The sequence below is a fragment of the Nematolebias whitei genome, chromosome 14 (genome assembly GCF_014905685.2).
Source record: "Nematolebias whitei isolate Nwh7 chromosome 14, NemWhi1, whole genome shotgun sequence".
Classification (NCBI taxonomy): domain Eukaryota; kingdom Metazoa; phylum Chordata; class Actinopteri; order Cyprinodontiformes; family Rivulidae; genus Nematolebias; species Nematolebias whitei.
Genome location: NC_056511.1, coordinates 9208660 through 9233385, shown reverse-complemented (window position 1 = coordinate 9233385; position 24726 = coordinate 9208660). Strand labels below are relative to the sequence as shown.

The following is a 24726-nucleotide window of genomic DNA, read 5'->3' as shown; positions in this document are numbered from 1 at the left end:
TATATATATGTTGCACTATTTTTATATGACAACCCAATGACAATGATGCCTGCAGTGCCAGCACAACGTTATGACATTACACGCGCTGTTGAGTTTAAATTTGTGAAAATGTACAATTTGGCACTGTTCGAGTGTTGTCATTGTGTTAGAGCAGGGATGTGAAACTCTCTTACAAAAGGGGCCAAAATTAAAACCTTTTTCAAACTAAGTGCCAGTTTCAGAATCTACATTAACTCAAATCAGATACCCGACATCGTTTCTTGGTTGCAGTTTCCTCAACAAGAGTTTGATTGGTCTCATTTGATGTTCTCCGTTGCACTTTTGACTGAAAAAAGTTAGTGAAAAAAGTATTTTACATTTAAAATAATATCTTGGGGGGCCAGATAAGATGTCATCGAGGGTCACATTGGGCCTTGCGTTTGACACATACGTGTTAGAGAGAGTAAATGTCATGAATAAATTTGACATTAATGAAGTGTTGCGTCATTTTCAGCCCCCCTTTTTGTCATCTGCATTTAGTAGCAGGCCAAACTGACAAAGACCATGCAGAATAATGTAGTGTTTTAATTCCACAGCAGAAAAAGATATGTAGTCTCTGTAAGTAGATCTAGGAGAAACATATCGGTATCAATACTTGTTATCAGCCAAATAAGTTGTAGCATATCGGATATCGGCCAAAAATCCAATATCGTGCATCCCTAATTTAATCAGTCGTGTCTGTTAACAGACTTACAAACGTTAAACGGAGCCAACAAACAGGAGTTCAGAGAAAATATGTCATTTTTCTATCCAAGAATCCCCCCCGCACACACACACGCACAACACACACCCCATTTATTCTTAAGCTTCATCTTCAGAAAACCGCAGCAACAGCTTTTACTTTCTGGATGCATAATTTTTATTAAAATTAAGTTTTAATTTGATCTAAATAAAGGCTACAGGTCACAGTGAGTGAGCAAAATAAATTGCATTTTTCTGTTCTGCAGCCTCCTTTTGCTCTGGAGTTGTAGTGAAACAGACATAACGTTTGCTCAGATAATTATTTCCGGTAAAAAAAAAACACTAAACTAAGCCACTCAGCGGAAGAGTCGAGGGAAACTAGAGCAGGCTGTGGATACAGTTTCTTCACTAAACAAGTTTTAAAGTGAAATAACAGGAAGATTTTGTGGGATCTGGTCAATTGTTTTCTACAGAGCAGTGCATCAAAATTATTAAAAGCCACTTTAAAAGTTATGGTTCTGTAACGTAAAGCAAAAGATTTGGAGTTTGGGCTTGTGAACAGTTAATATCTTGTAAGCGTGGTTAATGTGTTAATGGTATTTCTCTCTCCGTGCGTGTGTTTGCAGTTGAAGGCAGCGGTGTGATCATAGTGGTGATCATACTGTGTCTGCTGCTGCTCGCCTTCCTCGGCAGCGTCTTCTACTTCCTGCACAAGAAGGGAAAGATCCCCTGTGGACGCTCGGGCAAACAGGAAATGTGAGTGCGGTCTCTCCTCACTCTGCTTCAACAACTGGATTTATTTTTCTCCGCGCCACCGAACACTTAAACCAGCAGGCTAACGGCGATAATTCAAAACGTGCTGCGTCATATTTATTACAGGGAACATTTCTCTAATAAAAGGGCTGTAGTTGTCTAGAATGTGAAGATGAATTTATTTCACTCAAGGGGCCTCTTGTAACTGCACTCCAGTAGTTTCGGCTTGTTTAGGAGTGCTTGCACTTTACACCAGGATTCTGTTTCCTGTTGGACACTTATCCAAACGCAGTACTTTTAAAACAGCTGCTTATTTACAGGAAGCGTAAACGATTACACATTTCTTCATAGAAAAACACTCTTTTTTTTCCAAATCTGAGCATTTTCTCCTCCCCCTTAACTTCCCCCTCCCCTTAGACCAAGAGTCTGGGTGGCTTCCTCCAAAGCTCACTGTCCTTCACGCCACACATCAGTAACGTCACTCGCTCTGCTCGTTTCCTCCTTCGTAACATTAATCGTCCTTCTCTCAGCCGCCCTTGTCCACAGTCTTGTGAAGTCCCGGATCGATTTATTGTAACTCCGTTCTTTTTGGCCTCCCCATTAAATCCCTTCACAAGCTACAGATGGTTCAGAACTCTGCTGCCCGTGTCATCACCCAAACCTCCAATAATCACATCGTACCCGTCCTGCAGGAGCTTCACGGCTCCCGGTTAAATCTTGCATCATGGTCAAAATTAAATTCGATTCAAAACTACTTTATTAATCCCAAAGGGAAATTAAGTGTTGTCGTAGCTCATCGTCCTGGTTTAATTCGAGTTGTTCTAGATGCTGTGAGCAGGAAGGATCTCCTGCAGCAAATCTGAAGAATCTGGCCACAGATACCGATCCGTCCACCTGTACTCAGCTTGCTGTCAGATCCGGCGAGCCTATCGGTTCTCCTGGGCAGCAGGACTGCCTGAATGCCAGGCAGAACTCCTCCCCGAGCGATGGTCACTCCTCCCAGCAGTCTGCCGAGCTCCTCGTTACCTTGGACAGACAGCTGTAGGTGCCGGGGGATGATCCCGGTCCTCCCGTTGTCTCAAACCAAGTTCCCCACCGGCTCCAGGATCTCAGAGGTCAGGTGTTTGAGTGCCGCCAGGTTGACGGGAATTTGTCCACGGTGCTTCCTTTTCAACTCATTTGGGATATGGAAATTCTTTGCACTTTTAAACCATCCACAATCTCGCCCGTATTTCTTTATCTGAACTTCTGCAGATCTCCATCCCCTTCTGCTCCCTCAGATCTGCCTCCTCCCTGCACATCTCTGTGCCTCCTGCCCGCCTCACCTCCACGGGGAGCAGGGCTTTCAGCCGCGCTGCTCTTCCACTCTGGAGTTCACCTCCCTCTGACCTATGAAACGTCACCTCTGTGTTCAAAACTGGTCTGATCTGGTCCATCTCTGTAGATCAGCCCTTCTTAATTTAATCGGGTGTATTTTCTGTTTTAATGTTTTCATCTCAACTCTTTTGCTCCTCTTTTTTTTTTCCCTGCTATATACAGGTGATAGTTTTTTTAGCTTTACAATGTCCTTGAGTGTCTTGAAAGGCACTTTTTAAAGTAAAACGTTTTATTATTGTGTGAATGTTTATGAAACATTCACACTGTTGTGATCCGTTTTTCTTCCGTATGTTTTTCAGCATCTTTCTCGTTCCACAATTTTTGTGCTATTTCAACAAATCATAAATCAAAACGTTCAGCTCGTTCAGGACAATCCTGCTGTGACTTTTGGTATTGGTGCAACTTTAGCTTTTTGAAATATTTAGCTTTTTCTGCCACTTTTTTCCAAATAGAAAATGAATTGAGCTCATTTGACATCCTTCAGATCTTTAGATCTGTTTACAACCTTTTACTGCTCCTTTCACATTTTGTTCTGGTTCAGCTTCTTTCAACTTCCTTGTGCAATTATTATTTTTTTTTATATAAATTCAGCTACTTTCAGCTACTTTCAGCAGTTTTTTCAGCGGTTTTGTTCTCCTTAGAGGATCTTTCTGCAAATTACAATATTTTTGAGCTTTCTCTAACTTCTTTCTGCAAGTTTCAGCATTTTCTGCTATTTCAGCTACTATTTAGCTGTTTTATGCTAATTGTAACTTTTTCAGGTAATTCCACATTTTTTGCAATAATTTCAACTTTTTTCAGCCTAATTCAGCAAAAATGTGCTCGCTCCACATCCTTCTGGTAATTTAAACTTCTTTCTACTTTTTTAACTACTCTTCTTCTGTTTGCTAATTTCAGCTTTTTTCATATATGTTCCCGTTTTTGTGCTCATTACTGCTTCTTTCACCCTAATTGGACAATCTTGTTCTTCCTACTTTCTTCTGCTTATTTAAGCTTGTTCTAACGTTTCAGCTACCTTTTTCGCAGTTTTTAACTAATTTCAGCTATTTTCAGATAAATTCAAGTTTTAATTCATGTTAATTTATGCTACTTGCAACCTAATTAACGTATTTATGCTAATTTCAGCTTGTCATTCTCCTTTCAGCTTTTTTCACTAGTTTTAGGTTTTTTTGCTCTTTCAGCTACTCTAGCTCTTTTGATGCAAATTTTAGCTTTTTCAGCTAATTCCACTTTTTTTTACCTCATTTTAGCTTTTTCCGCTTCCTTTGGGTAGTTTTTGCATTTTCAGCTACTTTTCACCTTTTTTTTTTTTTTTTTTTGTTTTGTTTTGCTAATTTCATCCTTTTTTAAAGCTAATTTTCTTTTTTTGGTGCTCATTTCTGCTTACCCGTACCAATTCAGCAACTATGTGTTCTTTCTGATTTCTTCTGCTAATTTAGGCTTGTACTTCCATTTCAGCCATGTTTCAGAATGTTGTTTTTTTATCTAGATTTGAGCTGTTTTTCTGTAAGTTCTTCAGCAATAAGCCTTCACACTGCATTTTTGCAGGAAATGCAATTTCTCTAGTTATTATTATTAGAAATAATTAGTATAAATGAAATAGGCTTTCCTTGATGCCTCCATCTCACCTATCATCTACCAACAGATGTCATGTAATCTGTTAGCTCTCAAAAGATGTCATGTAATCTGTTAGCTCTCAGAGTATGTGATGTCATGATCTGCAGCTACCACAACAAATTTGATCTAAAAGTTAGTAAAAGTGAAGACGTTAAAGCCATTTTTGTGTTTACTAAAGTTGATTAGCTGTGGTGTCCTCTTGATTCAGGTTGATGCTGAAAGTTAATTTGTAAATGTGCACCCAATGATTACTTTCTGAGAGTTTCATTAAAACCCATGCTTGGCTGTGCACTTGTGGGTTTGTCTGTTAGCAAAATATTTCATGAACCACTGTACAGATTTAAAAACTCTCAGAAAGTAATCATTAAACGTACATCTTTGACATTTTGACATGCAAGGCAGCTGGTGAGGTGATGAGTACAGAAACGAATGACTTGTTTATAGTTTGAACAGGTCCAAGAGAAGCTCGGGAGAAACTAAACTCTGGATGCAACAAGAACAAAACGTGGTTAATCGTTAACTTCTGTTTGAAATAGGAATTTTTAAAAGTCAGTCATTCGGGATTTTGTTGTATTTCACATGTCCGTTCTTTCTTTGTATGAGCAGCAGCAAAGAGAAGACCACCAAAGATGACATTGTTGTGGAGATGAAGACCAACGCAAAGAACGAGGAAGCTGTCCTCCTGAAGGCCGTCAACGGAGAGAAGAAAGGTCCTAATGACCAGGTAACTGTTGTGGTGAGTGAATAGTTTTCATACAACGTCTCCAGACCCACCGCTGTCCCCTGCAGGCTGAAATATTTCCTGCTGAGGAATGTGGGGCTTTCATTTAACCTTTTTCCAGTGGAAGGTGTAAATCAAAATCTCCAGGCTTCTGCTGCTCCAGTGCATTTCACTGAATCTCTCCAACCATTTTCTCTAAAGCTGAATTAAGGGTTCCATGAGTCAGTTCAGCCGTTGACTAATTAATGCACTCACGTTTAACACGGTGCAATTCAGAGCCAGAATATTCAACCAAGGACAAAATGTTGTTGCTCTAATAATTAGGGGGCCGAGATGGTGTAGAGGCAGGGCAGCTGGCTTGGGACCCAAAAGTCCCAGGCTCGATCCCCAGTCACTGCACATCACGTGGTGTCTTTGGGCAGCACACCTTATCCCCAAAATGTCCCCCGGGCGCTTTCAATAGCTGCCCACTGCACCACCTGGTGGTGGATGGGTTAAATGCAGAGACTAATTTCGCCATTGTATGGAAACATACAGTGCTGACATTGTGATGACATTATTATTATTATTATTATTATTAATAGTGTGAATGTTTATGAAGCATTCACACTATTGTGATCCATTTTTTTCTTACATTTTTCGGCATCTTTTTTTGTTCTTTTTTGTGCTATTTCAACAAATCATATATCAAAACGTTCAGCTCGTTCAAGAGAAGGGTGCTATGATTTTTGGTATTGATGCAACTTTAGCTTTTTTAAATATTTAACCTTTTCTGCCATTTTTTTCTCATAGAAAATGAACTGAGCTCATTTTACATCCTTCAATCTTTAGGTCTTACCGCTCCTTTCACATTTTGTTTTGGTTCAGCTTCTTTCGGCTTCCTTGTGCAAATTTAAACTTTTTTCAGCTACTTTCAACTAATTTTAGCTGTTTTTCTGCTTTTTTTTTTTGTTCCTTTCAGGTTCTTTCTGCTAACTACAACATTTTTGTGCTTCTTCTAACTTCTTTCTGCTAATTTCAGCTTGTTATGCTCCTTTCTGTTTATTTCAGCAAATTTCAGCTTTTTCTGCTATTTCAGCTACTCTTTAGCTGTTGTTAGCTTTTCAGGTAATTCCACATTTTTTTCCACTCATTTAAACTTTTTCAGTCTAATTCAGCAAAAATGTCCTTATGGCAATTCTTCTGTCAGCCTTTTTTTAGCCACTTTTGAGCTGTTTTTTGTTAATTTAAGCTTTTTTCAGATAATTTCCACTTTTTGTGCTCATTTCTGCTTCTTTCAGCCTAATTGGAAAAACAAGTATTCTTCATACTTTCTTCTGCTAATTGAAGCTTGTTTTTTCCTTTTCAGCTACATTTCAGCATGTTTTTAGCTCATTTCAGCTGTTTTCAGCAAGTTCATTAGCAATAAGCATTCACACTGCATGTTCACAAGAAATGCAATTTCTCCATTTACTTTTAGAAATTCAATAAGGAAATATTAGTAACTGTAGAATACTTTGGGTAAAGAACTTTAGATTCAATGCTCTTGTCAAGAGTAAATATTTTGAAGCGTTCCAGGACGTTTGCAGATGAAGTGAAGAGTGTGCAGAGAACATGCAGGTTGTAAACAGACTGCAGCCAGATGAAGAAACCAAAACTTCAGAGCTCCTTGTTGACTGTAAAAACTTGTAACAAGCTGTGATATTTGCCGAAGGGCTTTTACTCATCAACATGTATTATAATACCAGTTGTAACAACCATCCTGGCCGACCCTGTTTGTAGGAGCTGCCATGTTGAATTTTTGAGACCAGCGTTTGTGCAGCAGCTTTGTGGGGCTTTAAGTCCCGCCTACTATGATGTCACATGACCTTGTCAGTAAGAGACCGTTTGTATTTAAGTTCTCCTTCCCTTATTTTGTTTTTCTCAGGCCTCATTAATGCGGCAGAGTTCTTCTAACACTCTTTGGTAAACTCCCCATCAGAGAACAAATTGTATTTTTTTACAGTTTTATTATAAGATTTCACAAAACTAGTCTTGATTGCTACATTCCTGGATGTGTAATTCTTGGTAAAAAGGGTTTGTTGTTGTTTTTTATAGTCTGAGCAGCAAAACTTCTGTCGTCGTGTGTTTAGTCTGATTAGACTGATTCAGTTTACAATCTCTAAAAACAATGTTCTGTGTTTCACAACGTGTGCCACTGACTTCAGTAAATAAACACTTAGAAGCCAATATGTTGTTAAAACTCTACATTCTGGATCAGTTCGTGTTTCTTCTTTTCTCTTTACCTGGTGTCGATGTTATGGCACCTCCTAAATCTCACAAGCTGGAGAGACTCTGCTGTTTGCGCACACCAAAAGAGAAGTGAATGTCCACTTGGCTTCAAAATAAAGGCGCTACAAAAGCCAAAACACACGTTCATAGAGTGCCTTTAAAAAGTATTCACCGCTTGAACGTTTTATGTTTTTATCGCTGTCATAAATCTGCTGTGGTTAATAAAAACATGCTTTCTTTAAATAAAATATAACATCTTAATCTGCAGAGTAATAACAAATAACTAAAAATAAGTACAGTAGTCCCTCGATTATCACGGGGGTTACGTTCCAGACACCCCCGCATTAAGTGAAAAACCGCAAAGTAGGAACGTCATATTTATTTTAGTATTTATATACATTTTAAGGCTTTATAAACCCTTCCCACACTCTTGCAATGTTCTAAACTCTTAAACCTACGTAATTTTAATAACATGTATATATACTGTACAGTACTACAAAGTTTTATATGGATACTCGCCAGCCTGGGTCCGGTTCTGATGGGCTCTCTGCAGCCATTGAGCACCAGATGCTTTTGGCGAGAGCTGGACCTTCGTAGAGCCAGCACAGAACCACACAATGGGCCAGATAGAGTCCAAATAATCCAGAGGGATCCGGATGAAAAAAGTCCAGGTGAGCTCCGGAGAAGACACCGGACCTCCAAGCAAAGCCTGTCCACTCAAGAGGCTTCATGGGCCGGCACACAGCACTCAGATTGACCGATGAGGCTGGGAGTACGGTAGTTCTGGTCCGGTTCTGGTCCAGTTCTTATTGGCTCTCTGCATCAACTGAGCGCCGAAGTCATTATGAATAAGGACCAAACTTTTTAGTCAGGTTCGGATCAGATCAAAACTTTTCCTCCATTTCAACAGAAAGCAACTGCCAGTAGCACTGTTGGCTTCTGGGTAATGTAGTTATTTTGGTCAGGCGATACAGTATATAGGCTTATTGAAAGAAAACTACAAAATGGCAGTGCCTATCTGAAGTATTTTTTTGTTAACTTTTTATCTGTACCGTCCCAATCACGTGAGTAATATTAAAGTTGACAATCGTTGAAAGACCTTGAAAGAGCGACTCCACGAAAGTCGAACCGCGAAGCAGCCAGGGACTACTGTAATGTAAAATAAACGATTTGTACAATTAGATCCTCCACTTTTTTAAAGTGACTCCTCATTCAACTCAGCGAAAAGATGATTAAATGGTACAATTACAACCAAATATTCAACAAACAAGCTTTAACGTCCTCCTCTGTCCTCGCAGTAAAACCCTGATGGTTGAGCAGCGGCGTGCAGCAGACAGCCGGTCGCCTGCAGCAGCAGTCAGTCTGTCGGCGCTGAGGAGGCCGAGGACGCTCGCACTGACCTGAGACCTGCTGACCACCACCTCCTCACAGTCTGGACGTTCCTCCACATCATGCTTTGATCTCAGCAGTATTCATCCGTTGTTTTTCAAGACGCACACACACAAACACACACGTATATGTCCGTACAGATGTGTATTTTCTTGAATGTTTGCTTCAACGTTCAGTTTCTCATCTAGTTTCCAGCTGCGTTCAGCTGTTGTTTAGTGTTTGTATGATCTGCATCATTTTTTTTTTTTATGGAAGTGTATATATTATATATATTTTTTGCTATTTAAGACATTTTTGGCACTCAGATTTTCATTTCACGGCAGCGTCTGCTTCGTGTTTGTTGCTCATACGTCCAGGTGAGAACCGAGACAGGATGTGATGTCGGAGACCAAATGCTTGTTCCGAGAGATTTGACAGCGTGTATGTTTAAACTTTTTTTGCCAACATTTGTAGAAACTGGTCTTAAATTGAACCAGATGGGAGTTTTTTTGCCCCCGAGTCAATACCATGTTTGAGTGTTTGGAGTCACTGAAGTGAACCTGCAGGATAATCAGTTGTTCCAAGTAGAAAAAGAGACGCCTTCTGTTCAAACTGCTGTCGAGTTCTTGTACTGTTTGTAAATACGTGTAGTTCAGGGACCTGCAGGAGGAAACCTCGGACTGTTACTGAGGCCGACGGGTCAGGGTTAGAAATCTGCCGTGCCTGGTTTTTGACATCGTACACTGAATTTGTTTGTCTTAAATCTGTTTATTTTGTGTTGTCACTGAGAGGTTCCTGCCCGAAGAGGCGTCCCAGTGTTTTTGCATGTTTGACAATTTATCACGATAAAATCGACACAATGATCACTGTGCTGGCTGATTACTTTAACGCCGTCGCATTTAGGGTTTCGTTTGTCAACAAAAAAAAAAGTTTGTGCACTGTATCGGGTCCATTCAGGAGGAAAAACACAGGAGTTGAAAATTTACTGACAGTAAAAAGTGCAAATATTTACAAAAACAAAGTGAGTGTTTTTAACAGGAAAAGTCTGGATGTTATTAATTGAAAAAGGTCATGTTGGGGAAAAATGTTGTCTTTTAAGACTAAACTGAAGGAAGTGAACCCCACTGTGTTACTGAACCTGACTGTATTTGTTCTGTTATATATACTTATTGTATCTGAAGTTTATGAGTGTACTTTTACTAGGTTAATAGCACACAGTATTTAATTTGAACCAGTCCAAGTTGTGGTTTATTACTCCCACTGCAGCAAAACTAAAAACTTGTTTCAGTTCTTCAGAATAAGAGACTGAAAGATAAACACTGAACGATAACCTCAAAGATCTTAACGTCTGAAGCTTCAGACATTAACTTATATTAATGTTCTTCAGGAAAACGGATCCTGCAGCCCAAACCTGCAAACATGTACACATATTTAGAAGTTAACACTCTTGATGTGTGAGAGAGACTCTTATTGTGAAGGACTAAAACAAGTTCTGCACGCTCAACCAAAATATTGCTTTTTTTTTTTGTACTTGGAAAAGCAAAAGTGCACCCACAACTCTCAGAAAGAAGAATGATTAAAAAATAAAACTAAACAAATTCAGTCCGGTTCAGGAGCAGAGTCCTCTGGTTTATTTTAGAAATTTTACTTTTTTTTTTTTTCAAAGAATGTTTCCACTTTTTTATCCCTTCTGAGTGGTCAAACAGATCTGACTCAGACAAGAATAAATAAAAAAAAAGCAATCTAAAGTTATTTAATTTTCTAAAGTGGGTTGCTAGAACCATCAACAAACTATTAAACCCATTTACGTTGGATATTGTACATTAATTCTGTTCTTTGTAACGAAGACGTTCTTGATTCATTAACCTGTATAAATAAAGGTTGAACGAATAAAGGACGTCTTCGTTAAAAAGAACATCAGAATTAATGTACAAGCGTCGTAAACCGGTTCAATAGTTTGTTTGAGCTTATTCTCATTTCACATGCCTGCGTGAACACACACGCTGGTTCATGTCTTTAGAAAATAAGTTAAGACTCTTCTGGGTTTTTTTTTTTTTTTTGAGGGCCGACAGGCAAGAAGTTTATTCAGTGACCTTCTGGGTTTTCCAGGAACGGTCAGAGAGTCATGTTTCAATAAAGCGATTGTTCAGCTCTGAGTCAGATGTAGTTATGGTGGATGAACCACAAGCTGGGCTTAATCTAAAACATGCAAAGAAAACATACAAAAACACTGCTGGGCTCCTTTAAAGGCCTGACTTGTAAGTAATTCTCACTGTTTTTTTATTGTGAAGTTTGTTTTTTGGTCTGAAAGTGCTACACTGCCCTAACGACTTGCAAAGTTATCAAAGTAGCAAAACATTTTGTTTTTGTTCCTTTTTGAGTGTATATATTTTATATATTTTCCCGCTGATAATCGGTGTGTGGACAGGAAGTGACATCACGGTCAGAGGGAAGATTTCTGTTTGGACCCATGAATCTGCACCTCGTCTTGAAGTCCGACGTCCTCGTTTGATTTTATGGACTTATTTGTTTCAGCGATGATAAACTTAAGTTTGAAACGGACTTTTACTATTACGCCTTTTTTCTTTTTTTCTAAATGTTTGTAAATATGTACTGTACATGTGGTTCTTTGATGTTATTTTTTATTATTTTATTATTTGTTGGGGGTTTGCAAAAAAAAAAAATAATGCCAAATAAAAGTTTTGTTCAAGTTTTGTTCTCAAACTGTTTTTGCAAAAGGTACGAGAGTCCGTGGCCCCTGGGCCTCAGCGGCGTTCGGTGTTGGAGGAGGCAGACACAGGAGAGCAAACCTCCAAACGGCTGTCGGCACGATCTGGAAACCGCTCCGACAGTAGCTCAGGTTTCTCACGTCGGAGGGAGCCAGGACAGAAAACACAGCGCACATCTGCAAAGAATTTATAGCTGCAAAACAAATCAGCTGGCCTCCGGTCGCTTGGTGCAAACCCTGCAAAACTCCAGGTGGTGACAGTACTCTTGTTTGTGTATATATATATTATATATATATAGATTATATTTATATTATATATATGTGTATATATGTATATATATGTGTATATATGTATATATATATATATATACACACACACACACTTAGTTGTATAGCAACTTTGTGAATATGAAGCATTCAATCTCTTGTGATCCATTTTTCTTCTATATTTCTCAGCATTTTTCTCATTCTACAATTTTTTTCAGCATAATTCAGCAACAATGTGCTCGCTCCACTTCCGTCTTGTAATTTCAGCTTCTTTCTGCCTTTTTAGCTACTTTTCATCAGGTTTTTTTTCTCCCCAATTTCAGCTTTTTTAAGATAATTTCAACTTTTTTGTGCTCTTTTCTGCTTTTTTCAGCCTAAATGAGCAAACGTGCTTTCTTCTTCTGCAAATTTAAGTTTATTCTACCCTTTCTGCTACCTTTTTAGCCTTTTTCAGCAACTTTCAGCTGTTTTCAGATAAATTCCAAGTTTTTTTGTGGTAATTTCTGCTACTTTCAGCTTAAATTATTGATACTAATTTTAGCTTATTATGCTCCTTTCATCTTATTTCTGCTAGTTTCAGTTATTTCAGCTACTATTTAGCTGTTATGCTAATTTTAGCTTTTTCAGCGCATTCCACCCTTTTTTTGCATTAATTTCAACTTTTTTCAGTGTAATTCAGCAAATGTGTGCTCTCTCCTTTTCCTTCTGGTAATTTAAGCTTTTTTTCTGCTTTTTTTTTAAACTATTAAGTTTGATTTTCTAATTTCAGCCTTTTTTTTTTCAGGTAATTTCTACTTCTTTGGGCTCATTTCTGCTTCTTTCAGCCTAATTGGACAAACATATGTTCTTCTGCTTATTTAAATTTGTTCTACATTTTTTAGCTACTTTTTTAAGCATGTTAATTGCTACTTTCAGCAATAAGCGTTCACACTGCATTTTTGCAGGAAATGCTATTCGTATTATTTTTCTGCTCCAAGTGTTACGTTATAACGCCGCAGTTCTTTTCATCTGTTTTTCCTCACAAGCCCGGGTACAGTTTTTGGATTCTAGAAACAAGTTTACTTTGACAGAAGTTAAGAGCCTGTGGGTGGACAGTTGGAGTCAGGACGGTCGTTTCTGAAGAGCAACATTTAGCAGCTGTGTGCAGTGGGTTGAGACCAGAACCTCACATCAACAGTCAAGTCAGAAAATGTTTTGTCACAGAACTTTTTTTTAAAACACTCGAGTCTTTCCCTTTTTTGTGACATTATACATTATTACATTATATTTCCAAAGTCTGGATTTCAGTAATAGAAATGTCTACTCTTCTGCTTTTTGTAGTTTTTATTACAGCCTGCCGTCACGCCCGTTACCAAAACATCTCATGACGCACTGGATGAACTTTTTATTTGAACGAAACTCAAAAAGTCATCTTCAAATGAGGCTCGAGTTTGCCTCATTCAAGATGGCTCCCACAGCTCAAATGGCTATAACCTACTATTTTACAGATGTTGACCTAAAGTTGGGCATGGTGGTAGCTGAGCCTGATCTACAACATGTTGCACAAGATCTTTGTACTATTAGCCATTTGGAGGCAACACAATCTGTTATCAAAATAATCATGAATATGGATTTGAATCAATCTTTTAGATAATATTGATTTGATCCGAACATCATTTCTCAACATTAGTTGATCTTCGTCTAAAATTATTTGGGTTTTGTTTTCAGCAAATAACAGCTCAGACGTGATCGACCTCACCATCCTCACTTTACCTTTAAACCAGGCCTATTCAACTGCCGGCCCCCGGGCCATTTCCGGCCCGCGGGTGACTTCAATCCGGCCCACTTTAGAAAAATATATATTTTGGGGGGGTTCTGTTTATTGAATTCATGATTCAATGCAACAAACTAAATTTTAAAGGCAACAGATGTAAAACTTTATTTACATATATAATGACTAATCGCTGGATGTCCAGCCCCCGAGCTGTTGGCTTTCAGAAACTGTGGCCCCCCCTGAGCAGTTTAGTTGAATAGCCCTGCCTTAAACACTCCTCGCTTGTTTGAGCCTGGTGTTCTGAGCCCACCTGCAGTGAAACCTGATGAACTTCGGCTGCTCGTGAGACAAGTCGGTCCTTGTCTAAAACTGCAGAACCCATCTGTCTTTTGTCACGTCGCACAGCTGACCCACTGCCCATGGAAGCCACGCAGGAAACATTTAACGACGGAGCTGCAAAACGTGAACTTTTCATTCATGCGTTTCTCCAAAAAAAGACTTAAAGCACCTGTTAACCATCAGCCCCGGACTGGAAAAGCAGGTGGACGATTTGTCTTCCTGCCTGTAATCACTGGGAGACGGCTGGCCGCTAACGTCTTTAACAGATGCTTTTCTTTCAGAGCTGATGGAGAATATTGGATTTGGATTCATCAGATAATTTGGAAATGCACAAATATTAAATTAATCAAACAGGTTGATGCAAATGGTTAGAAAAGACCAAGTAATGCATCCAAGATGTGGAAGACATTTGGTAAAGCTTACTGAGAAGCAGCTCATTCTGAATATAAATAAAACCACAAAGACCAAACGCTAAAGAAAATACAGTTTAATTACAAATCTTAATGGCTTAGGCATGAAAACATGGCAGCACAATGAATGCAGAGGATATTAAAGACAATAAATAAAATCATATCTACACAGGCAAAAACAAAGCAAAGACGTTTTAGTAGGCAAGTCCTGTCAGAAAAGGCCAGTTAACGCCGCACGTGAGGAATCAGCCGAGATCACAGACGACTGGCGTGCACGAACGGACTGAAGCGTTCGCACGTGCACGCCTTCACAGTGCAGCTGTTCGAGGTTAGAGGGACAGAAGGAGCAGACGGAAATGGTTTCCGTTTGGGGCGATTAAATGCTGCAGGACAGATTTTAAAACAACTCGGAGCTGTTTTCAGTCCGACGAAAAGCACTTTTTTCAATTTTAACTTACGACAGTTTGTTTTAAAGTGTTTAAATAAATCAAGGCATGTTTTGTTTTTGTCTCCACACAATCATAAAGACATAGACAGAAAATAAAGTCTCCCAGTCGACTTGTCCAACTGAATTCTGCTGCTGGGCAGGATGGACTTAAGAGGAAATTGTGAAAGATTTGTATAATTTTTACTTTAGAAAGGAAAAATAATAATAGTTCTTTTTATAAAGGACACTTTAACCACCCTCTGCTTACATCTGTGGGTGGAGACGAGGCTGCAATCAGTTTGGTTTTGCTTGAGAAACACTTCTGCAAATCATTTTCCAACATTAAATGTGTGATGGACATCAGATCAGATGTTCAGTGATCTTTTTCAGCAACTATTAAACTTCCTCTCAAGGAGAACAGCAACGATTTGGAATGAAATTCTGATTATAATAGTCTTTTATTTTATCATTTTTCAATTACTGCATTCTATCAACTTACCAGCAGGGGGCGGTGCTGTAGCTGCAAATTTATTGGACACTTTATAGAAATTTAGGGTTTTAGTTAAAAGGTTTAAAGTTGGTTTTACATTTTATCAAACAAACAGTTGCCAGTTATGTGAATTAATGCCCAGTTTGATGTAAAATGGTTGATGAGCCTCGGCAGGTCATTTAATACACAACTCTCTAGAGGTCAAGAACCAAAACGCAAAGAAGGGAGGGAAGATTTATCTTTTACAAACTCCATAACAGTATTTTCATAAAGAGGTTGTGAGATTTCTTGACTTAATGCTCGTCAAAAATAATTGGAATTAATCTGATCATTTTTGAATAAATGCAACCAATAAAATAACACATTTTTAAACCTTTGAATAAAAAAAAAACAACCTTTTTGACCAAATTTGATGCGAGTGTCTGAAAATATTTCTACGAATCGAGCAGAAAACATTTTTTTAGGTAGACGAACACCGAAGCTTGTCCAGAAACTTCACTGAAAACTCAAATCTGACCTGGAAAAAAGACTTCAAGTTTAAAACACCAACATGTTGGAATGCTTTGTTACGTAAACCCAATACTTAAACTATTTTCACATTCACGTCTTCAAATGTCTCCAAATGGTCAGATCTGGTCATTGTGAATTGAACTGGTCCAAACCGTGACATGTTGCAGCTCAACACACCACCACCCAGAGCGCGAGCTCTCAGGAACGAACTGAGCTCAAGGAAGCAAACAGGACTCGAACGACAGCAGAAATAGTGCTCATATAAACTCTAATTATTAGAGTTTATTAGAGTCTAATACAAACTTTAAAAAAATAAAAGCTTCAGGCATGACAGAGGGAGTGTTTCATCATCAGAATCCGTTAATTCCACCTAAGCTGTTGTGTTGCCGAGTACCTGAGTCCACCTGACAAACCTCTTCACCCCGTTTGTGCTTTCTGATCCTCTCGTCAGCCTCCCTGATCTGCTGCGCGGAGCAACACCGAGCTACGTGGCTCGGTGTCGACGCTGCGACGCCATTTTGGAACGTTGGGTTTCGTTTTTGAGGCCGGCACGCCGTGCATCCGACAGATTTGGTTGGTTTTGTTGCAGCTCCAGTTTGAGGGGGTCGATATTGGCTTCCTGTTGGTTCTAGTGTTGGGTGGTTTGGGGAAAGTGAGGTAGATTAGTCTGGGTCAGGCAGAGGGCGGGGCAGGAGTCTCGTGTTAATCTGGGACAGGAAGTGTCTAAAATCAACCGAACAGAGAAACACAAGTGTAAAAATGAATTCTGGGAGGACAATGACAAAGCTCACTGCGGGGGTGAATGTAAACGCCGAGTGCTTCTGATCCTCCGTCTTTGTTTTCCTAACGAGACGTGCAGAGTACGTGGGCAGAACGACCTAATGCGAGGACCTGGATTTGGAGTGTTTAGCCCTGAGTGCTGGAGGAATCTGGCAACGCTGCGTCACGATCAACTCAAAGTCAGAACCGTCCCGTGACGGAGCCGTGGCTTTCCCTGGATTTTTCCCAGCATGCACGGCTGAGTCGAGACGAAACTTCAAAAGAAAAATCGATTAATAGATTGAGACTTTGTGCGTTTCCAGGTTTGCCTTCCTGATTATTATTATTTTGACTAGACCAAGAAATTAAAACGATGAGAAAAGAGCCGTTAGTACTGCACGTGAACACGTTATGAGAGTACTTCATTAGAATTATTTCAAGCACAATGTTGAACCAGGAGAACGGAGTTGAGCTCGACTCGTCAGATACCATCGAGGGACACGAAGCCCGCTGCGACGGAGCGCTCACATTCATCGGCACGAACACGCACGCCACAGAGCTACTGGCTAACACTTCCACCGAACGGCCACGCCACGATTTGCAAAGAAGCCCATGAAGCACCAAACCGAAGAGCCGCAGCAGCAGCAGCGACCTGCAGGGCTCCTCTGCTGAACAGTCAACGTAGCTTAATGAGAGAATGCACTTAAAGACAGTACTTTGGGGTGGGGGGTGGTGGAGGGGGGGGGGTCTGCCACAGCTCTTGTTAAGCCCCAGCTTAGTGCAGCAGGGTGAAAAACTTGGCTTCAGTTTACAGGCTTTCATTTTCCATGTATCCTGGTACTAGTCGAAGCCTTACATCTCCAAGTTGGGGCTGAAAGTCTTTTTGAGGCTTCACTTCTCCAACAAAATCTAAATAATCTGTTTTCACACAAAAACTTTTTTTTTTTTAGAGAAACAAATACCTGACGCAGTTGATTACAATTGACTTTGGATGCCGTCTTCAGATTTGATTTCTTTCGGAGTAAGTCCCTCTGGTGGCCCTGCAGGAAAGTGCTTGGTAAATGCTGTCCATGATGATGGCACAGAGCAGAGACAAGAGACGGGGGACACGGAGGACGAGCGAGACTGGAGTGACTATGTGGCGATGTGCGCCGCAGAGGGAATGGAGACGAACTCGCGCAGGATGTTCTTGGCCGTTTCCAGGTTGTTCTGAGCGATCATCAGGGCTTTCTGGATGTCCTGGATGGAGTAGCCCTGGGACATCAGGCATTCGATCTCCCCGTTCAGAGCCAAGCTTCCAGAGCCGGCAGCAGCAGCAGGAGGAGGAGCGGGGGGAGGAAGAGGCGGGGGAGAGGCAGAGGAGGGACCGGGGAGCTCTGGCAACGGCGCGGACAAGTCACGGTTGACTGGTCGAGGCCGTCGGTCAGAGTTGGCTCGGCGAGGGAGAGGTCTGGGGGGACGTTCTAGTTCAACAGCAGCTGCAAACGTACCTGGGGTAGTTTGAGGGGGGGGGGGTGGGCACAGGCAAGAAGACAGTCAGTTACGGTGGTATTTCACTGGGTGAGAAATTGTTGCACAGTTAAACAATATATACTTTGGACAGGTGCCGCCATTTTGTAGTTTTCTTTCAATAAGCTTTGACTGTAATGCCAGTCAAAAGAACTACACTACCCAGAAGCCAACAGTGCTTACGGCTGCTGCTTTCTGTTGAAAAGGAGGGTAAGTTTTGCAACGTAAAGTCAGAAGTAACAATCTGTCTATGAAGCTCACAGAACTGGCAGGAAAGACGCAAATAATCCTGAAGCTCAATAATCCAAGTGCACATGAACCTGGACGGGGCGGTGGGCTTCGTCACTGCAGGGCAGGTCTGCAGAACCAGAACCGAGCCCGACTGGATCCGAGCTGCTGTTCTGCAGAGCTGGTGAGTAAAATTTTGCAGTACTGTACAGTACATATACTTATGTTGTCAAATGATGTAGGTTTAAGAGTTTAGAACATTGCAAGAGTGTGGGAAGTGTTTATAAAGCCTTAAAATATATATAAATACTAAAATATAGCGTTCCTACAGCGCGGTTTTTCACCAATCAAGGAACTATAGTAGTCCATCGTTTATTGCGGGTGTTAGGGACCATGCCCACCCGCGATAAGTGAAAAACTATCAAGTATGGATACAGTAGTTCAAGCTGAGTCAACTTTATCATGACGTGTGCCAGGCTGTAATCACACTCATCACCTGTTACTCCCAATCTCCCTGCTTAAATAAACAATTTAAATTTAAATACTGTAACATTTTAAATAAACAGTTCATGCAGCATCGTTTATTTAAAATATTGCATTTAAATTTAAATTGTAGAGAAGTGCAGCAGGACACGAAAGGGATGTCGCACAGCTTCAGCTCTGCAGCACGAAGCAGAAATTAACTTCTTGATCAATTACACTGAAACAACAAGTGAACAAAGAAGTTCCAAAATAATTACAAATACATTTTAATGCTTTTATATTGCGATTATTGTGATTTTTACGATGTGACGTACTTTGAATTTTAAGTTGGAAGACCAAAGTCGATCGGTGCATTTGGACAGCGAAACCGATGCAGAGGAGAAATGTGTGCGTGGCAGAGAAGGAGATCAGCTGATCAGCTGCATAAGCTTTCTCTTGCACTTTTGGGCTGCACACATGGTGCAAAATCATTTAAAATAATTTATTTTAAATAACCCATGGCTCATCCATCAATCAGCCAATTGTGTCATGTCCAATCTTACTTTGAAAATCAGCGATAAACGAACCATGAAGTAGCGAGGGACCACTGCGTTCATGAGGGAGTCTCCCCAATGTTGTGCAACACTTGTGGAGTTCACAACTTCTTTGTGGGAGTCACAGAGAGACCACAGTCCTGTTGCTTCAGTTGTGAACATTTGAAAATTTGAGGGACGCCATCCCCCCCATAAAATAAAAATACTGACCAGCTTCTACTGAAGCATCTATGCTGAGCGAGTTGAAGGCTGCGATGGGACAGCTGATGTCAGACAAGTTTCTTCTGGTGGGGGCAGGAGGGACGACCGGCCGTGGGCAGTCATACCCATAAACATCCTCCACACCCATGTCCTCCTTCTCCTGGGGACCCACAGCTGGATGCTGAGGGTGCTCTGCAAAGCAACATCACAACATGATGCCAGTAAACAAAACAACATGGATGAAGTGAAAGAAAACATTTGTTCAAACTAAGTTTCCTCGGATTCTTTTATGATTTCAGGAAATACATTTGATTTTACATTAGAAAACAAATAAACACAAAAGGTAATTAGTGTTTAAAACTTGGCTCTATTTTAATTATCATTATGACAAATTACTGATTTGAAAACGTGAGTTATAGGACTTCAGCAAAACCTGAAGAATAAATATTTCTATAAAGCTTGTGAGCGTGAACTGAGGAGAGTTACCGAGGTCGCAGGTCTGCGTCGTCTCGCAGGAGCCGGCCTGACTCTGGATGTTAAACATGGATTCGTACACTTGAGGGTCTTCTGAGTCCAAGTCGTCGTCCTCACTACCAGAGGAAAAAAAATATTTAAAAAATGAAGCAACAAATGAAAAAAGTATAAGGAAAGGGGAGGCTGTGGAGCCCCCTAGTGGACACTAAAAATATAATTAGTAAATTTACAGTATCTTGTCAGTGAGGGTCCAAAATGTGTTTTGCAGTCAAAATATTTCCATCTTCAATGATAATCTCATCTGGAACATTAAAAATTTGAATATCCAACATCCTGTTCCTTCTCACAATCATTTCCTCTGTTAATAATTACTGATAATGTTTACGTCAGCTGTTCACTTGTTCCAGGAAGGAACAGGTTCCATAGCTGGGAATCATAATTTTTACACCCCACCCCCCACAACAAAAACAAACAAAACAAAAAATGTCTGGTCTATTAAAAAATAATAATAATGATATATTGTGAATAAAATGGCAAACACACAAACAAAAATAAACGTCCAGATGAGCCGACTGAACGTTGCTGGATTTGTACATATTGTGAATGCATTTCTTAAAAGCAGCAACAGTTTTTGTGTTACTTCTATTCCTGCTGCTGCAGAAGAGTTCAGCGCTGCAAGTTCACCAACACATTTACAGTTTCTAATGATCGTAGTTGTTGAAAAGGCTCGTCAGGTCGAAGCAAGCTTCAAACAAACCTCACCGTGCTGACAGACCTTTCATACGGCAGTAATGTCACCAGCCGTGTCAAAGTATTTTTGGCAACCGTTTTAAATGTAATTACAGTGTTTCCCTTTGTCGAACGGGGGTGGAGAGAGTGGTGACCGAGACACGTCCGTGTTGCGCGTTGTTTGCACCGACAGTGTTTGTGCACGGGGTGGGGTTAAACAGCTCAGCATGAGGGCAATGGTGCGCTACCTTTGTAGCTTTTTAGCTAGCGCACGCTGCTAGCTTAGTGCTACGTCAGTGCCGTTAGTTGTCGAAGGGGCGTGCACGTGTGTTCGGTTCAGTAGGCGGGGTGCACTGCTTGTATAATGGTAGGGGAAACACTGAATTAAATCAGTTTGTGACTAGGCTACGTTCACACTGCAGGTAAAAGTGACCAAACCTGATCTTTTTCCCTTTATCTGACTCATATTTTTATTTTATTTGTCTGACAGTGAGACTTGACTTTTCCAAATGTGGTATTAAATCTGATGCATATCTGATGTTTCTCGTCTGAACCATCATGTCGCTCGTCACAGTTTAAAGTTTAGCGCTCTGCTCGTCTTCAGCTGCGGAACAGAAGTCTAGATGCTTCGTCTTTTTTTTAATTGTCATATGTTGGATGACTGACGATCAACATATGACACCACTGTTGGTTTCGTACGTCGTTTCAGAAGAGCAATTCTGCACCAGAGTAGGCAGGGAGCGGAAAGATCAAATGTAAACACTGGACCAAACAATCATGTTGGATCGTTTCTGATGGGAAAACCACTTCAGAATCGACACACGCATGCTAACGTGTAGCATTAATATTTACTTCTGTAAACACAGCGTGCTGTGTGATGCCAGGTCTTCATCTGCACATGCGGGTTGCTTCAGGGTTCACATTAGAATTTAAACGCAACCTCCATCAGACTCCAGTGTGAACGACCACGCATAAAAATAATCTAATCAAATCTGAACAAAAAATGAATAAATTAATTAAGCATTACGACCTGCAGTGTGAACGTAGCCTGAGGGATAAAGTAATATTTTGTAAGAATTTGTTTGTGTATTTGCTGTAATCATTTCTGCTGTCCAATCAGAAATAACCTATTTAAACTTGCATGTAGGTCTAGAAATTAATGTCCAAAGAGGAAAAAGATAAAAAAAAAAAATAATAATAATAAAAAAAAAAAAAGGCAACAAAAAATATGGGAGGGACATTTCCTACATATTTGTTTGAATGGACTTGTTCACACTTCTGTACAGCCGAAATTACTTTCCTGATAAATTAGCTGTATCCAGTAGTCCGTTGCTACTTCGCGGTTCGTTTTTCATGGACTCGCTCGATTGCATTTTTTTAAAGTACTGTACATGTACATAATATTTTACAAAAAAAAAAAAAAAGTGCTGCCATTTTGTAGTTTTCTTTCATTAAGAACTACATTACCCAGAAGTCATCAGTTCACTTCCCAGAAGTCAACACTGCTCTTTCAACCGCTTCTTGCTGCAAATGGAGGTAGAGTTTTGCAACAAAGTCAGAAGTTCTGTAAGTTCTGTTGCTCACAGGACTGGCAGGAAAGTCACAAATAATTCTGAAGCTGAACTCGTCTTTTGAGTTGTATCTTCACAGCTGAGCAGCTGGGCTGCAGCTGATCCAGAATCATTGCGACCCGGATCCTGGAAGCTGCAGGTGACAGACGGCTGCAGGGTTCAGTCAGGTTCTGGTCGCACGGTGCTCGTCTGGACTGGGCCAGAGGTGGTGGATTAAACCTTGGGCAGCAGCACGCGCACATCAAGCTGGATGGAGCGGTGGGCTTCAGTCATGCTGTACCGGGACTTTTTTTCATCTATCGGGTCGGACCGGAACCGAGCCGCTCCTGTACTGCAGAGCCTGGTAAGTAAAATGTTGTAGCTCCTGTACATATAAGTACTGCATGATGTTAAAATTAGTAGGTTTAGAGGACTGATTTGTGGGCTTCACTGCTGCAGGATAGATCTGCAACGAACCGAGTCCGGACAGAACAGAGATGGACCGGAACCTGAGCCATCGCTGTTCTGCAGAGCTAGTAAGTAAAATTTATAACATATGTTGTTAAAATGATGTAGGTTTAAGAGTTTAGAACATTCCAAGAGTGTGGAAAGGGTTTCTAAAGGTTTAATATAAAGTTTACTGCACTTGAACGGACTACTGTATCCCTATTTCGCGGTTTTTCACTTATCGTGGCGCTTCAGAGTCCGGACGAGGGACTACCGTCTACTCAAACTGACTTGAACTGGGTATAAATGCTGGCACCATGACGCCCCGATTCTTTCACTTACCTGAAGCCATTGTGATTGGTCGTCTGGGTTGGTGGTGGGGGCACCAGGGAGCCTGATAAGACCCAGGGGGTGCTGGAAACTGGGAGGGAGGTGGGACTCATGTACTCGTTCTCCTCAGAATCTGATGATGGCTTTTCTCCACTCGACACCCCTGAGGATGGCAGAGACCTGAACAAAGGAAATCATCACAGGATGCTTGAAATGTTTAGATATTTACACCAATGTGCTTAAAAATGAAACAAAGTACAAGCTGATATGAAGCTCTGTGTATGCTGCTGCTACATCTTACAATCGTAGAAAAAGCCAAATGGGCTAAAAGGAAATATAAAGGTGCACAACTTTAGTGCTGCTTTAAAATCACTGGTTTTGGATCAATGTTGATATGGCAGCAACTCTGACTCACAGCTGAGTCAGAGTTGCTGTTTATCGGTTAGAGTTAACACGTCACTGGTCTGAAATTTTGTTACCACAAAATAGAACTTTATGTGTTTTTAGTCTTCTTGTGTCACTTCTTGCCCGCGACGCGTCATGTCAGCGGTCCTACCTCGCAGCCAGGCAGTAGACGGCGTTGGTCACGGCTTGAGGTTTGGCCGCCTCTCCGTTGGTGCCACCGCTCTGAGGGGCGGAGGACAGAATCGACGGAGCCTTTGTGGCAGGACGTGGGACCATGTAGTTGTCAGCCCAGGCGGGCTGGTCGGGGGTGGAGGGCAGAGGTCTCCTCTGGAATCTGGAGTCCTGGCCTGCGAGGGAGGGTCGCTCAGGAGGGGGAGGAGGGGGGAGCTCTCTCAAGCCAGGAGGAGGAGGTAGAGGCTTGTCCCTGTGAGTGGCTGCAATCTGGGATGTAAACCAGCACAGATGTGAAGACTCGACTCTGGCTGCCACATAAACAACATTTCCTGCTTACTTTACCCAAATTAGAGCACGTGTGGAGCAACATCTGAACAATGTGCTGCTAAATGCACAGTCCCTACATCTTTCTCATTTCCACATTCAAATCTCCAGTTTTTAATTGATATTTGTAGACATTTATTGAATATGAACAGCTGACTGTACACAACAGATGGACAGCAGAACATTTTGCTTCAGATAAAAAGGAAAATTGTTGCCCGTTTTTAAAAAAATGCATGTGTTCTTTAAGACTACTTGCAGCTAGTTGATTACACAGTGTGCGTAACATATGGCAAACAATTAGCATTTATAGAAATCCTCATTTCTGAGTTACAAAAAAAAAAGTTTGGTGAACCTCTGCCCATCTTTACATCAAAGAGGTTCAACTTTTTTAAAATGCTCTTAACATCCAGTCTTCTTACCGACCTGTTGTCAATTAACCCAATTAGCTGAAAATTCACTTCCATCTGTTCTTTTTCGCACCATTTATTTATTTGTTGCTCTTGTTTCAAACTTTCAGAGATGTGCAGCCATTAAAGTTAAAATTACTTTTCCCCCAAAAAAATTGTACTATTTCCCAGATTAAACATTTGATGTTTTACTATGTTTGGTTATTAATAAAATATGGGTTTATGAGATTTGCTAATCGTTGGATTTTGTTTTTATTTATAATTTACACAGTATCCCAACTTTTTCAGAATTGGGGTTATAGCACATATTGATATTTTGAGAGGTTCCCATAAAAATTATGACCATAGTAATATACAAACAATTGAGTTATCTCTCTTTATATTTTCCTTCCAAAGAGCCAGATTGTGGAAGTAAAACATTAGGTCTGGTTTAAAACTTGGAC

The 24726-nt window shown here is 40.6% G+C and overlaps 2 protein-coding genes across 2 annotated transcripts in view; one reads left to right on the top strand and one right to left on the bottom strand.

Annotated features, from left to right (window-relative positions):
- Nucleotides 1-8758, top strand: part of mcama (melanoma cell adhesion molecule a) — an 83953-nt gene extending 75195 nt beyond the window's left edge. The window contains exons 14-16 of the mRNA XM_037688246.1: nt 1347-1476; nt 5074-5203; nt 8737-8758. Coding sequence (XP_037544174.1) covers nt 1347-1476; nt 5074-5203; nt 8737-8739 — 263 coding nt within the window. The 3' untranslated portion in view covers nt 8740-8758. The remainder of the gene's footprint in view (nt 1-1346; nt 1477-5073; nt 5204-8736) is intronic.
- An 8455-nt stretch (nt 8759-17213) lies between these two features.
- Nucleotides 17214-24726, bottom strand: part of LOC119420818 (E3 ubiquitin-protein ligase CBL) — a 20896-nt gene continuing 13383 nt past the window's right edge. The window contains exons 9-13 of the mRNA XM_037688244.1: nt 23530-23819; nt 22986-23153; nt 19930-20033; nt 19453-19635; nt 17214-17979 (exon numbers count right to left, since the gene is read on the bottom strand). Coding sequence (XP_037544172.1) covers nt 17624-17979; nt 19453-19635; nt 19930-20033; nt 22986-23153; nt 23530-23819 — 1101 coding nt within the window. The 3' untranslated portion in view covers nt 17214-17623. The remainder of the gene's footprint in view (nt 17980-19452; nt 19636-19929; nt 20034-22985; nt 23154-23529; nt 23820-24726) is intronic.